Source organism: Colobus angolensis, unplaced genomic scaffold (assembly GCF_000951035.1).
Source record: "Colobus angolensis palliatus isolate OR3802 unplaced genomic scaffold, Cang.pa_1.0 Scaffold402, whole genome shotgun sequence".
Classification (NCBI taxonomy): Eukaryota; Metazoa; Chordata; class Mammalia; order Primates; family Cercopithecidae; genus Colobus; species Colobus angolensis.
The window spans coordinates 90833-105956 of record NW_012117400.1 but is presented as its reverse complement, the minus strand read 5'-3'; the positions used below and the strand labels follow the sequence as shown (position 1 = coordinate 105956).

The 15124-nt window shown below is 62.5% G+C and overlaps 1 protein-coding gene across 1 annotated transcript; it reads left to right on the top strand.

The window, feature by feature from the left end:
* Positions 1-1681: 1681 nt before the first annotated feature.
* On the top strand, positions 1682-15124 carry PLXNA3 (plexin A3). The gene is made up of 32 exons (XM_011955838.1): positions 1682-2299; positions 2572-3111; positions 3580-3762; positions 4838-4966; positions 5037-5137; positions 5397-5520; positions 5603-5759; positions 5848-5947; positions 6201-6315; positions 6462-6662; positions 6869-6965; positions 7084-7274; positions 7362-7507; positions 7577-7697; positions 7803-7939; positions 8050-8220; positions 8484-8577; positions 8658-8897; positions 8970-9113; positions 9192-9426; positions 9506-9648; positions 9727-9983; positions 10086-10152; positions 10246-10392; positions 10479-10638; positions 10802-10905; positions 11111-11207; positions 11430-11620; positions 11930-12099; positions 12578-12790; positions 12961-13111; positions 14076-15124. The coding sequence occupies exons 1-32, from the start codon at positions 1706-1708 to the stop codon at positions 14169-14171; spliced, it is 5616 nt and encodes a 1871-aa protein (XP_011811228.1). The 5' UTR covers positions 1682-1705; the 3' UTR covers positions 14172-15124.

Genomic DNA, 15124 nt, shown 5'->3' with positions numbered 1-15124 from the left:
CTCGGCCTGTGGGGGTCAGGCCCTACCCCTGCCCGTCGGCGCCGGTCTGCCCGGCCCCTTGTGCCCCGCGTGGTGGGGACGCCAACCGAAGACCAGCCCCTTGCCCAAAGAGGACCCTTTGTCGCAGGGGAGCGGCCCCTCGGAGGATCAACGCTGTACTTCCCTCCCGCTAAGGGCTCCGCGAGTCCGCCGAGGGGTGCCCTGATGGGGCCCGGGCAAACTGGACCAGCAGCACAGTGGGGGTGTTGGGGGACGTCCGCTGGACCCGCGTCTCTGCGCGGGGCTGCCCCGTCCTCAGGCTCTCTGCTGGCCCAGCTGTACCTGTGATGCCGGAGGTTGCCACTTACAGGTGGGGGCTGGGCCTGAAATTCTGCCTCCCCAGGTCTCGAGACCCTCCCTACCTGTCCGGAGCCTGTTCCTAGGCTTGTGTTCCCGGGGTGTAGAGGAGGTGAGGACAGGATGTGGCGTCTCTTTTCTTTGGTCTTCCTTTCTTCTCCGGCTGTTGCATGAGGGTCCAGCTGACAAAAGAGCCCTGGAGAGGTGATCAATCCGAGCTGAAACTTTGCAGTTTCAAGCTGGGCCTGCTCCTTGTTCTGGCAAATGCATTTTTTTCCCCTTTTTCTCTCCTGTGCTTCCTTGGTTTGGTTCCCTGCACCGCCCCCCCCCCCACAGCCCCCCAAGCTGGGTACCTCCTATCTGCCCCCGGGGGCTCTGGCACTGAGAGGGTAGCGCTGAGCCCTGCCCTGTTGGCTGCCAAGACACTGCTCTGCTGTCTTAGCACCCTGGGGCTGGCTGGGTGTGGCCTGGGGGCTAAGTGCCAGTCCCAGCACTGTCCCTGTGGCTCCTGCCCTGTCTCCCCAAGGCCTTGACTGTATCTGGGGACATTGCTCCTCCTTTTGTAAGGCTCCTGGGACTCCGAACAGCAGGTAGGGCCTCCTGTACATTTCCTTCCCCGGTGAACCTCTGGGTCTGGAGGGGGAGCCGTGCAGGCTGTGCCTGAGCAGAGCTTGACTTACAATGTGTGTCTGGGTGCGTGGCTGAGGGGGCAGGCGCGACTCGGCTTTGTGTTGCATCCGAGACGCCAGACAGCGGGCTCCTGGACAGCCAGCTGAGGCCCTTGTCAGGGAGGCAGCTGGGGCCCCTTCAGGGGACATGGTGGTTCTGGATCCTCCATCAGGCCTCCATTCCCTAGACCTCTATCCCAGGGCTCCTGGTGGCAGTGCCGCTCCGGGTGGTGTTCCTGCCCCTGCCCCTCTTCCCCAGCTTGCAATTGTTCTGTCCCTGCCTCCCTCTCCCCTCAGCTCAGGTGTTGGGGGCAGCCCAGAGGCCTGGGGCTTGCTGTTCTTTACTGTTGGTTGCCCTGGGCTCTGAGATGTGGCATCTGGGGTCTCAGTTCCGGAGGGCCTCCTGCCTGGCCTTTCCCAGCATCTGCTCTGCTGCCCCCTTGGGTGTGGCCCAGCTGAGGCGAGGCCTCCTGGCTCCTTTCCAGCACGGGGGCTGAGGGACGATTGATGGCCCCCAAGCCTGCCCTCACTGGCTGCTCACTCATGCGCCCTGGCGGAGGCCCCTCCTCTCTCCCTGTCGTGGTGGCCATCTGGGGCTTTGGCGGGGTGGTGGGTGAATGGCCCGGCCCTCTGTGGCTCGAGGCCTCTGACTCCCACACACTGTCTCTCCCCAGGCCTGTCCCCAGGCGTGGCTGCCGGCCATGCCCTCTGTCTGCCTCCTCCTGCTGCTGTTCCTTGCCGTGGGGGGGGCCCTAGGCAACAGGCCCTTCCGTGCCTTTGTGGTGACAGATACCACGCTTACCCACCTGGCTGTGCACCGGATGACTGGGGAGGTGTTCGTGGGCGCAGTGAACCGAGTCTTTAAGCTGGCCCCCAACCTGACTGAGCTGCGGGCCCATGTCACGGGGCCTGTCGAGGACAACGCTCGCTGCTACCCACCCCCCAGCATGCGCGTGTGTGCCCACCGCCTGGCCCCCGTGGACAACATCAACAAGCTGCTGCTCATAGACTATGCGGCCCGCCGCCTGGTGGCCTGCGGCAGCATCTGGCAGGGCATCTGCCAGTTCCTGCGCGTGGACGACCTCTTCAAGCTGGGTGAGCCGCACCACCGCAAGGAGCACTACCTGTCGGGGGCCCAGGAGTCCGACTCCATGGCTGGTGTCATTGTGGAGCAGGGCCAGGGGCCCAGCAAGCTGTTCGTGGGCACTGCTGTCGACGGCAAGTCGGAGTACTTCCCCACCTTGAGCTCCCGCAAGCTCATCAGTGATGAAGACAGTGTGGACATGTTCAGTCTCGTGCGTGAGCCTTCCTTCCCTCCTTCCTCCACCAAGTCCTGGCTCTGCCTCCCAGAAGAGTCCTGTTCTGCAGAGGGTGGGACGACAGCCTGAGCCCAGGCTGTGGGGGTCCCCTGTGTGCGGGGAGGCTGATCACCCTGCCCTATGCAGCCTTTCTGGCCTGGGCCTCTGTGATCATCTGGGCGGGAGGGGGATGCAGAGGGAAGCTGGCGGTGGCCCGCGATGTTGGCACAGGGCCTCACCCAATGCTGTCTTCTCCCCCTGCTCCCCAGGTGTACCAGGATGAGTTTGTCTCCTCCCAGATCAAGATTCCCTCGGACACGCTGTCCTTGTACCCTGCCTTTGACATCTACTACATCTACGGCTTCGTCAGCGCCTCCTTCGTGTACTTCCTGACGCTGCAGCTGGACACCCAGCAGACACTGCTGGACACAGCGGGCGAGAAATTCTTCACGTCCAAGATCGTGCGCATGTGCGCTGGGGACTCAGAGTTCTACTCATATGTGGAGTTCCCCATCGGCTGCTCCTGGCGTGGCGTGGAGTACCGCTTAGTGCAGAGCGCCCACCTGGCCAAGCCTGGCCTGCTGCTGGCCCAGGCCCTGGGCGTGCCGGCTGACGAGGACGTCCTCTTCACCATCTTCTCTCAGGGCCAGAAGAACCGAGCCAGCCCACCCCGGCAGACCATCCTCTGCCTCTTCACTCTCAGCAACATCAATGCCCATATCCGGCGCCGTATCCAGTCCTGCTATCGCGGCGAGGGCACTCTAGCCCTGCCCTGGCTGCTGAACAAGGAGCTGCCCTGCATCAACACTGTGAGCCCCTCGTCACCCTACACTGGTTCTCTGCCCTGTCCCAGGTCTGCCGTGCCTGGCCTGGGCTCATGGCCAGTCATCCTGTCCCAGGCTTTGCCGTGGCCCTGGAAGTGGCACCTTTGCCCTCCCACCTGTTTCTCCCTTCCAGGGGTCCCTGCCCTCTCCTTCCCTGTCTCTGGCCTGCCCAGTGCCCACTTCTGCTTCCGTTCCTAGCTCATTCCTCCTTGCTCTGTCTCCTGGATGCCCCTTGTCCTTCGCTCCTCCCTCCCTGCTGTCCCTCCTCTGTCTCCCTCCATAGCCGCCAATTTTTTGGAGCACCCTAGGGCGAGCAGTCAGGCCTGGCTGGAGGGGACCGGGTTCTAGATCCCGCTCTCTTCTGGGACACAGGAACTGCCAGCCTCCATCTGACTGCTGTGTGCTTGCACGGGGGAGCTCTGACTCTCACGGGTCCCTCCTCTGTTTCACCAGCCCATGCAGATCAACGGCAACTTCTGCGGGCTGGTGTTGAACCAGCCTCTGGGAGGCCTGCACGTGATCGAGGGGCTGCCCCTGCTGGCCGACAGCACCGACGGCATGGCCAGTGTGGCCGCCTACACCTACCGCCGGCACTCTGTGGTCTTCATTGGCACGCGCAGCGGCAGCCTGAAGAAGGTGGCCCCCAGAGCCCTGGGCATGTGGGGGTGGGGACAGTCTCAGATATGGGACAAGGCTGGTGGTGGGAACACACAGGAGACCCCTGAGGATAGGACAAGAGAGGACATGGCTGGTGCGGGGAGGGAGATTTGCCCTCGGCCACCCACCCTCACCGTTGCCAGTTCCCACTGTGGGACAGAGAACAGACCTATTGTGGGGTCTCCCTGCCACGAGAGCAGCGCTGGGGCTGAGCCGTCATTGCTGGGTCCTTTGTTAAATGAATCAGAGAGCAAATGCCCTGCCCCTTGAATCTCCCCATCCCGCAGATGGACCCACTCGTCCCTGCCCTCTCCTTGGCTCACTACTTCCCATCCTTGTCCTCCCACGCAAAATGTCACTTTCCCAGAGAGGGCTTTCCAGATCCATGCACCCGCCCCACTGTTCTTTCCCTCATGGGCCCTGCGGCTGTGGCTGCTTCCGCTGGGGATCTGGGGATAGCTTGGCATGAAGGGGGAGGTGAACTCCTGGGCACTCAGGTACGTTCTGAATAGGTAGGAGTTGTGGGACTGCAGTGCTCTCATCCTGCTTGCCTCATAGATGCAGTGCCATCCCTCAGGAGGGCAAGAGTTGGTCTGGGGGCGTAGGGAAGGGTTTGTGGAGGAGGATGCTGAGCTCTCCTGGCCCACTTGCTCTGTTCCTGGGACCCTCTTGTTCTTTTGTAGCAGCCTTTGTTGAACACGCACCATCCAATTCACCCAATTAAAGTGCACAGTTGAGTGGGTTTCTGTGGATCTGCAGAGTTGTGCAACCATCGCCACTACCTCTTTTCATAATCAGTGCCATCCTCTAGCTCTTCCCCTCCCCTGAATCCCCTGACCCTGGGCAACATGAATTACTCTGTCCTCCTGTCTGCTGAGGGCATTTTCTGGCATCTGCGCCCTCCTTTTTCTGGCCTCAGGGCTGTGGGTGTGAGTGCTGAACCCCACCAGGCCCTGACTTCACCTCAGCCACAACCTCCAAAGTCTCTGGCCGGAGAAGACAATGTCCCAGGTGCAGGAGGCTGTGGTGGCATCAGGCTGGTCTTGTGACTCAGGTGCGGGTTGATGGCTCCCAGGATGCCCACCTGTATGAGACGGTCCCCGTGGTGGATGGCAGCCCCATCCTGCGAGACCTGCTCTTCAGCCCGGACCACCAGCACATCTATCTCCTGAGTGAGAAGCAGGTGGGCCTGTGATGGGTGGCGGTGGGTGGTGGGGTGGGGGCGGGTTGGGTGCTGATGTGGCTGTCCCCAGGTGAGCCAGCTTCCAGTGGAGACCTGTGAGCAGTACCCGAGCTGCACGGCCTGCCTGGGCTCCGGGGACCCACACTGTGGTTGGTGTGTGCTGCAGCACAGGTGAGGGCGGGGACCCCTGCTTGGGGAGTTGGAGGGCCCCACTAGCCAGGGGGAGCCAGCCACACCCAGCCGTGCCCTTGCGGCCTCCCCTGCCCTCCTCCACTTTCTCCAGCTAATGAGCGGAACCTCCACCCCGAGTGACGTCCCTCAGGCCCCCGGGGACGAGGCCAAGGCTCGCTGTTGCCTGGCACTGTGAGCTGGACAGGCCTGGGCCCTCTCGGGGCAGTGGCGGGACCGGCTCTGGCCCGACCCCGTGCAGGTGCTGCCGCGAAGGGGCCTGTCCGGGTGCCTCTGCCCCGCACGGCTTTGCCGAGGAACTGAGCAAGTGTGTCCAGGTGCGGGTCCGGCCCAACAATGTGTCAGTGATGTCGCCTGGGGTGCAGGTGAGCAGCTTGGGGGTGCCGGGCTGGGTGTGCACATATGTGCTGGGAGTGCGCCCTGCCCTGAGCCCTCTGCTTCCCCCAGCTGACTGTCGCCCTGCATAATGTGCCGGACCTCAGTGCGGGCGTGAGCTGCACATTCGAGGAGGTGGCGGAGAGTGAGGCGATCCTGCTGCCCTCTGGTGAACTGCTCTGCCCCTCACCCTCCCTCCAGGAGCTCCGAGCTCTTACCAGAGGGCATGGTCAGTGGGTTGGGGCTGCCCAGGGTGGGGCAGGGTGAGGCCTCTCCCTGCCCCCAGAGAGGTCATGGCCACCCCGGGACTGCTGCAGGGGCCACCCGCACCGTGCGGCTGCAGCTTCTCTCCAAGGAGACAGGTGTGAGGTTCGCCGGTGCTGACTTTGTCTTCTACAATTGCAGCGTCCTCCAGTCGTGAGTACCTGGCCCAGCACCCACCCCTACCCCTGGGGATAGAGGGAACTTCTGAGACAGGCGACACCGGCAGGGCAACTGTTTCTGGGGCATCAGGGGCTAACTGTCAGGTGCTGATAGCCCCTGACATCCCCATATCTCTCTGTCCCCTGATACGGCTGCCTTCTTCCTTCGGTTCCCGATGTGTCCTGTTGGGGAGCAGTGAGGGGCAGTGCAGCCTCCTCTGTTATTTCTGAAGCCACTTCCCCCCCAGGTGCATGTCCTGTGTTGGCAGCCCCTACCCCTGCCACTGGTGTAAGTACCGCCACGCTTGTACCAGCCGCCCCCATGAGTGCTCCTTCCAGGAGGGCAGGGTCCACAGCCCTGAGGTGAGGCGGGCGCCGCGTGTGAGGGGCTGGGCTCTGTGGTGCGGGCGGGTCACTGGCTTCTGTGTTCTCAGTTTCTTTGAGCCTTCTCTGGGCTAGGCCTGGAGAAGGGTGGCCTTGTGTGCAGCTGACAGGTGCTTTCTCCCCAGGGCTGCCCTGAGATCCTGCCCACTGGGGACCTCCTGATCCCCGTTGGGGTCATGCAGCCTCTTACCTTGAGGGCTAAGAACCTACCTCAGCCGCAGTCGGGCCAGAAAAACTATGAGTGCGTGGTGCGGGTGCAGGGGCGGCAGCAGCGGGTGCCTGCCGTGCGCTTCAACAGCAGCAGTGTGCAGTGCCAGAATGCCTCGGTGAGGTCCTGCCCGCTGCCTCCCTTCGGGGTCTGGGCTGTGGCATGGTGCGGATCGTTCTTGTCTATGCCCAGCTCCCTGGCAGGGAACTCTCTGAGTCTCCTGCTAGGGATTCCTGTACCTGGAGGAGGGGGACAGCTGGCAGAAATCTTGGTGGGGGGATTCTGCACATCTGATCTGGGGTCCCATGGGTTCTTTTCTTCTAGTACTCCTATGAAGGTGATGAGCATGGTGACACCGAGCTGGACTTTTCTGTGGTCTGGGATGGAGACTTCCCCATAGACAAGCCTCCCAGCTTCCGAGGTGAAGGGCAGCACAGGCAATCAGCACTGCTGGGGTCGGGTCTGGGGGCCCTAGTGCTCCCCACTTGCCACTTTTCTGCGGCTGCCTGCTCCGTTAGCAGTGCCTTCTGTGCCTGCAGCCCTCCTGTACAAGTGCTGGGCGCAGCGGCCTAGCTGTGGCCTCTGCCTCAAGGCTGATCCCCGCTTCAACTGTGGCTGGTGCATCTCAGAGCACAGCTGCCAGCTACGGACCCACTGCCCAGCCCCAAAGACCAACTGGATGCACCTGAGCCAGAGGGGCACCCGGTGCAGCCACCCCCACATCACGCAGGTCAGCCTCCCTAACCACCCCTGCCCACTGCCAACAGGGCCCCTGGGAGCCTGAGCCAACCCTCTCACTGCCCATCCTGCTCCACAGATCCACCCTCTTGTGGGGCCTAAGGAGGGAGGCACCCGGGTCACCATCGTGGGTGAGAACCTGGGCCTCTTGTCCCGAGAGGTGGGCCTGCGGGTGGCTGGTGTGCGTTGCAACTCTATCCCAGCTGAGTACATCAGTGCTGAGAGGTGAGTGCGGCTGTGTGGGTGCCCGGGCTGTGTGTGGCCTGGCCGGCCCTGACGCTCTCTGAGCCCTAGGATCGTGTGTGAGATGGAGGAGTCGCTGGTGCCCAGCCCTCCGCCGGGGCCCGTGGAGCTGTGCGTGGGTGACTGTTCAGCTGACTTCCGCACACAGTCGGAGCAACTCTACAGCTTTGTGGTGCGTGGCTGCTGGCCCTCCCCCTTCCTCTCCCTTCTCTCTCCCGCAAGGGGCGTGTGGAGCAGCCCAGCCTGGCTCCTCCCTTCAGGGCAGCTTCTCCCGCAGACCCCAACATTTGACCAAGTGAGTCCCAGCCGTGGCCCGGCGTCAGGGGGCACACGGCTCACCATCTCAGGCAGCTCTCTGGATGCTGGCAGCAGGGTCACAGTGACTGTGAGGGACAGCGAGTGCCAGTTCGTAAGGTGGGCTGGGGCCCTGCCAGCTTTGGGTTGGGCATTGTGTCGGGGGCCGTGGGGACGGGAGGTGGAAGGCCCTGGGCCACCCACTCCAAGCACCCCACTTGCCAATGTAGGAGAGATGCCAAGGCGATCGTGTGCATCTCACCCGTCTCCACCCTGGGCCCCAGCCAGGCCCCCATCACGCTTACCATTGACCGGGCTAACATCTCCAGCCCCGGGGTCATCTACACCTACACTCAGGACCCGACCGTCACCCGCCTTGAGCCCACCTGGAGCATCATCAAGTAAGACCCTGGGGGACTGGGGAGCCCGACAGTGTCCAGAGGGCTCAGGGACTCGGTGGTCTCTGAGCTCCAGTGGGGCCCCTCCTGGAGCCAGGGCCCTCATTGGTAGAGGGGGTAGAGCTGTCCTGGCCGCACAGTACCCACCACTCACTAGGTGATCCAGGGTCAGGGAAGGCCTGGGCTGCCACGGCAGCCTCAAGCACTCTCCAGGGCTGGGTGGGTGCACTGGACGAGGGAACCTGAGGCCCCTGCCCTGTCCCTAGCGGAAGCACTGCCATCACTGTGAGCGGGACACACCTGCTGACGGTCCAGGAACCCCGGGTTCGTGCCAAGTACCGTGGCATCGAGACCACCAACGTGAGTACCAGCTGCCCCGCCCTACCCGACCCTGCAGCCCATGGCTTCACGTGCCTGGCTGTCCACCTTTGTCCCCACAGACATGTCAGGTGATCAACGACACTGCCATGCTGTGTAAGGCCCCCGGCATCTTTCTTGGGCAGCCCCAGCCTCGGGCGCAAGGCGAGCACCCTGATGAGTTTGGTTTCCTGCTGGACCACGTGCAAACCGCCCGCTCCCTCAACCGCTCCTCCTTTACCTACTACCCTGACCCCAGCTTTGAGCCGCTGGGGCCCTCTGGTGTGCTGGACGTCAAACCGGGCTCCCACGTGGTGCTGAAGGTGCAGGCGGAGTGGGAGTGGGGAGGGGCGGGAAAGTGGAGAGCCCTGGGCTGACGCTGTCCTCCACCCCAGGGCAAGAACCTGATTCCCGCAGCAGCCGGCAGCTCCCGCCTCAACTACACCGTGCTGATAGGAGGCCAGCCGTGTGCGCTCACTGTCTCGGACACACAACTCCTGTGCGACTCACCCAGCCAGACTGGCCGGCAGCCTGTCATGGTAGGTGGGGATGGGGAGACCCCCTGGGCAGCCCAGGGTGGACATGGTGGTCAGCTCACCTCAGGCCTGTCCCCACAGGTGCTGGTGGGTGGCCTGGAGTTCTGGCTGGGCACCTTGCACATCTCGGCAGAGCGGGCACTGACCCTACCGGCCATGATGGGGCTGGCGGCGGGGGGCGGGCTCCTGCTGCTGGCCATCACAGCTGTGCTGGTGGCCTACAAGCGCAAGACTCAGGACGCGGACCGCACCCTCAAGCGCCTGCAGCTGCAGATGGACAACCTGGAGTCCCGCGTGGCTCTGGAGTGCAAGGAAGGTGCCTGAGGCGGGGCGGGATGTGGTGTGGAAGCTGGGGACCTCCCTCCTGCCCACTCACTCCCTCTCTCCATCCCCAGCTTTTGCAGAGCTGCAGACAGACATCAACGAGCTGACTAACCACATGGACGAGGTGCAGATCCCCTTCCTGGACTACCGGACCTATGCCGTGCGCGTGCTCTTCCCGGGCATCGAGGCCCACCCGGTGCTCAAGGAGCTGGACGTGAGCCTCTGCCTCGCCTGCCCCTACCAGTTCCCTTCAGGGCTGATCCCACCCTCTGAGACCTCCTGCTCCCCACAGACGCCACCCAATATGGAGAAGGCCCTGCGCCTCTTCGGGCAGCTGCTGCACAGCCGCGCCTTCGTGCTTACCTTCATCCACACGCTGGAAGCCCAGAGCAGCTTCTCCATGCGCGACCGCGGCACCGTGGCCTCGCTCACCATGGTGGCCCTGCAGAGCCGGCTCGACTATGCCACGGGGCTGCTCAAGCAACTGCTGGCTGACCTCATCGAGAAAAACCTCGAGAGTAAGAACCATCCCAAGCTGCTGCTACGCAGGTACCTGCCTCACTCTATCCAGGCCACGCCCTTGCCCTGCCTGGCCCTCCCCCCTGCCCAAGCCCCACCTCTGTCAGGCCCAAGCACCCCTCTCTTGCCTAGGACAGAGTCAGTGGCTGAGAAGATGCTTACCAACTGGTTCACGTTCCTGCTGCATAAGTTTCTGAAGGTGCGCCAGGTGGGTGGGCGGCAGGGAGGTGGTGGCAGAGGACCAGCTGATGGTCAGGCAGGCAGCCAGCTGTGTACCTGTCCCTGGCTGCAGGAGTGTGCTGGGGAGCCTCTCTTCCTGCTTTACTGCGCCATCAAGCAGCAGATGGAGAAGGGCCCAATCGATGCCATCACGGGCGAGGCGCGATACTCCCTGAGTGAGGACAAGTTGATCCGGCAGCAGATCGACTACAAGACACTGGTGAGCCCGGGACCAGGCGGGCCAGAGGTGCGGGCGCAGAGAGAGGCCTCACCCTAGATTGACGCTGGGGTCCGCTTTTCCCTCAGACCCTGCACTGCGTGTGTCCAGAGAACGAGGGCAGTGCTCAAGTCCCAGTGAAGGTTCTCAACTGTGACAGCATCACCCAGGCCAAAGATAAGCTGCTGGACACTGTGTACAAGGGCGTTCCGTACTCCCAGCGCCCCAAAGCTGAGGACATGGACCTGGGTGAGGTCCCCGCCCTCTCCTCCTGGCTCCTACTCATACCCTCCTGTGCCGTGTGACCTCCGTGGGCTCTCCCGCTCCCCACCTGAACCCGGTTCTCTAAGAGGAGTGGGCCAGGGACTTGGGGGCTTCCAGCATAATCTTAAGGGCTGTCTGTGGCCCACAGAGTGGCGCCAGGGCCGCATGACTCGCATCATCCTCCAGGATGAGGATGTCACCACCAAGATCGAGTGTGACTGGAAGAGGCTCAACTCACTGGCCCACTACCAGGTGAGGGGTTGGGGCCCATTCACCCCCAGGGCCACCTGGGAGCCAGGACCCTGCCTTGAGCTGTAGCGGGACACAGGAGCAGTGGCCCTGGCTCCCCCTGCCCTTCTCCCTGGACTTGTGGGCTCCCCTCCTGGGTGTGGGTGGGTGGCAGCTCCTTGGCTTCTCAGCTTCCTGCACTGCCCCCCTCTGTCTCTGGGGCCTGCAGGTGACAGATGGTTCCTTGGTGGCACTGGTGCCCAAACAAGTATCTGCCTATAACATGGCCAACTCCTTCACCTTCACCCGCTCCCTCAGCCGCTACGGTAGGTGTCTTCACTGTGCTGGCCGTGTGCCCTTCGAGGCTGCTTAAGCCGTCCCAGGGAACCCCCCCTCCCAAGTGCCATTGGGAGGTCTGCGATTCTGTGGAGTGTAGACGGAGGGTCGGCCAGTGAGGGTAGATGGGTCCCCACAGGCTGCTGGGCTCCCGGGAGAGTGGGGCAGGGGCCAGGTGTTGGCCTAAGGGTCACATACGTTCTCTGCTCCAGAGAGCTTGCTCCGCACAGCCAGCAGCCCTGATAGCCTCCGCTCACGGGCGCCCATGATCACGCCTGACCAAGAGACAGGCACCAAATTGTGGCACCTGGTGAAAAACCACGACCATGCCGACCATCGCGAGGGGGACCGTGGCAGCAAGATGGTCTCCGAGATCTACCTGACACGGCTGCTGGCCACCAAGGTGTGGGCCTGCCTCTCGCCACCTTGGCCTCTGCACAGATGCTTAGATGCCTTCTTCTTGGCCTCGGCCCAGAGGTTGTCCCGGCCTTACAGGGGAGGGGACCGTGGATCATTTGGGTCCCGTGGGCCTTTCTTAGGGTCTTTGCTATGGGAACTCTGAGCCTTAGATCAAGGCCGTGTCTATCTGAGAGGCCACTGGCCCTGTAGAGAAGCCCCGCTCTTTGCCAAACCTTTCTGCCTCCATCTGTCCTGCTCTGGGGACATCCCAGCCTGGCTCCCTCATAGCCTGTGACCTCTCTGCCCCACACAGGGCACACTGCAGAAGTTCGTGGATGACCTCTTTGAGACAGTGTTCAGCACAGCCCACCGGGGCTCGGCCCTGCCCCTGGCCATCAAGTACATGTTCGACTTCCTGGACGAGCAGGCCGACCAGCGCCAGATCAGCGACCCCGACGTGCGCCACACCTGGAAGAGCAACTGGTATCGCCCTGTGCTGGGCTGCCAGCAGCCTGTCTGGAGATGGGTGGGCGAAAGATGCTGGTGGCTCTGCTGAGACCCAGGGCCTGGAGTAGCATCCAGGCAGGAGGGAATGAGGCCTGGCCTGGGGCTGACACTGACAGTGCCATCAAGCCAAGGGGCCCATTGCGTCTGGTCCTGGAGCTGGGCTGCCCAGGTGGGTGGGATGGTGGTGGCGGGGCCTTTGCGCTCTGGGGTCTTGCACCAGGTAGAGATGCTGGTGGTGAGAGCAGTGACAGGAGAAGCTGCAGAGGGGGTTGAGACTGACTGAGAACGGAAGTTCAGTGGAGACTTTGAGGAAAGGCCGTTCACCCTAAAGGTGTTGCTCTCACCACCTCTGGACAAGATGTGAGCCGGCCCGACAGGAAAGAGATGTGCACATGGGAGGGGCCCCCCGGGCTCACTAGGGAGCCTCAGGGGCGTGACCCTCTGTTGTCCACAGCCTGCCGCTGCGCTTCTGGGTGAATGTGATCAAGAACCCGCAGTTCGTGTTCGACATCCACAAGAACAGCATCACGGACGCCTGCCTGTCGGTGGTAGCCCAGACCTTCATGGACTCCTGCTCCACATCTGAGCACCGCCTGGGGAAGGACTCGCCCTCCAACAAACTGCTCTATGCCAAGGACATCCCCAACTACAAGAGCTGGGTGGAGAGGTGGGCTCTGCCCTGCTGTGGGTGGCAGAGGACAGGACCTGCCCCTCCCTGGGCTGCCTGTCTGAGGCAGGCCAGCTACAGGGAGAAAGCCCAGGGGCTGGCTGGGCAGTGAGGGCAGGGGTTCTAGTTTTTGTGACATCGCCCGAGTGACATACTCAGGGTCCCAACAGGTATTATCGAGACATTGCAAAGATGGCATCCATCAGCGACCAGGACATGGATGCTTACCTGGTGGAGCAGTCCCGCCTCCATGCCAGCGACTTCAATGTCCTGAGTGCACTCAGCGAGCTCTATTTCTATGTCACCAAGTACCGCCAGGAGGTGTGTGTCATTCCCACAGACTCCCAGTTACTTGGTCCTGAAGGTGCAGTCAGTGACAAAGGCAGGAGGGTTGGTGAGGGTTGGGGACAGAAGGGACACAGAGCCTATTTCTTAGATTGTTCACGGTCTCTCCCCTGACCAGGGCCCGGGGCCGGCACAGGTGATGCTCTCTGGGATCACAGGTAGATGCTGGAATTTGAGGGACCCAGGAGATAAGCCACTGGCTGGGTACAAAGTGGCCACTGGGCAAAAGTTAAAGGGCCTGAGCACTGGAAGGGATGGGCCAGGCTTTGTGATGAGAAATGGCCAGAGGCAGGAGGACATAGAGGTGTGGACTTTAGGATGGAGTCTGGGCCGGACACATTTGCAAGCCTCTGGATGGCATTTAAAGCCCTGAGCCTGGATGAGCTCACAGGGAAGCTGCAAGTGGGTGTGGAGGGAGAAGTGGCCCAAGCACTGAGCCCAGGGCCCCAGGACACAAAGAGTGGAGGGGACGGGAGGAGAGGTGCGGCAGCCAGCAGGGAGAATGCCCGAGAGCACCTGGTGGGGTCTGGCAACCTGAGCCAGTGAGGACCCCTCACAGGTCAGGGAGTGGCAGTGGCCAGCTCTGTCTTCCAGCGCTGCTGCTGGTGAAGGATGGTGTCCTGCAGAACGCTCACGGGGTCTGGCAAGGGTCACGGGGGCCTGGTGAGGGAGGCTTGGGCTAGGAGGTAATGGGAGGGGGAATCCAGCACGGCGAGTCCAGAGTCCAGGTCGCACCCTAGCTGTGGAGAGGAGGAGAAAGTGCTGTTGTCGGAGGGGCATTTGGGGCTGAGGAGAGCCGGTGGGTTTGTACAGGGGCTGCGGGGGAGGACGGAGGGGTGAGGCATGTGGGAGGGAGGAGCCCAGCTGGGAAGTGGGGACTTTGCACGGCAGGAGCTGCGCCCCCTACAGAACCCAGCTCCAGGGGATTCCTCTCCCCCAGATTCTCACGGCTCTGGAACGAGATGCCTCTTGTCGGAAGCATAAGTTACGGCAGAAACTGGAACAGATCATCAGCCTGGTGTCCAGTGACAGCTAAGGGTGGTGGAATTGGTGAGGAGGGGCTTCTCAGTCCTGAGCCGTCCTCCCATCCAGGGGAGCGGCTGGCTCGAGCATGGGTCCCCGGGCTGAGCCCTGGATTGGGTATCGTGGAGCAGGTCACCCTGGCCAGGATGCCCCCAGCACACCCAGGCCCCCTTCATTAGTGCCTTGCTTTGGGCCCTGCAGGGGGAGGGGTGACAGGATGAGCCCCCATCCCAGCAGCAGCAATACCCCCACCCTCCTGCCCTGTGCCCAGGTGTTGGGACAGACCCGCCCTCCCTGCTATTTATATCCCTCTGCCTATTTATTGAATCAAACTCCGCCTCCGTCTCCATCTGTAAATATGCGTCCCCCATGGGATGTCGCCAGCCTCACTCACCTGCCTGTTCTTGAGCTGTCCTGGGCCCTGCCACCCGTCTGGGCTCCTTTGTGTAGCATTATCAGCCTTGGTCTGGCCTCTGGCACCTCACCCCTGCCATGGCTGACCCCACCCATTCCAAGGCGGGGTCACAGTACCAGTGGCACTTGGGGTGAGGTCTCCAAAGCTTCCTCAGAATTGTGGCTGTGCCACACTGGGCCACAGGGTCCCCCTCAAGCATCTTGGGGCCCTCTTCTTGCTGAGCATCTGGAGGACTGGACCCAGGCTTGTGCCTGGGCCTGACTTAGGCCTAGGGGCCCCAGAATGCTCCTCCTCCTGAGCCTACTGCCAAACGTCCTCAGTGTTGTGTGCACCTGCTCCGACTCACTCAGCCGCCCCATTCAGCGCCCGCTCCGTCCAGCGCCCGCCCTGAGGGGCCAAGGCGGCCGTGCCTTACTATTCCGTGTCTTCTGCCTCCTCTGAGGAATCTGACCTTGTCTCATGGTCCCAGACCCCCCATTCTCTCCCTTAGTTGCATGAGTTTTTCTTTGTTCATGGAATGTTTTTTCCTAATTAAATGTTGGGAAAATGCC

Bases quoted from the DNA above. Each gene is read 5' to 3' on its own strand.
- PLXNA3 (XM_011955838.1), top strand. From the start codon at position 1,706: ATGCCCTCTGTCTGCCTCCTCCTGCTGCTGTTCCTTGCCGTGGGGGGG. The intron at 6,663-6,868 runs GTGAGGTCCTGC...CTTTTCTTCTAG, and splicing joins TGCAGTGCCAGAATGCCTCG to TACTCCTATGAAGGTGATGA. The intron at 13,112-14,075 runs GTGTGTGTCATT...CCTCTCCCCCAG, and splicing joins TCACCAAGTACCGCCAGGAG to ATTCTCACGGCTCTGGAACG.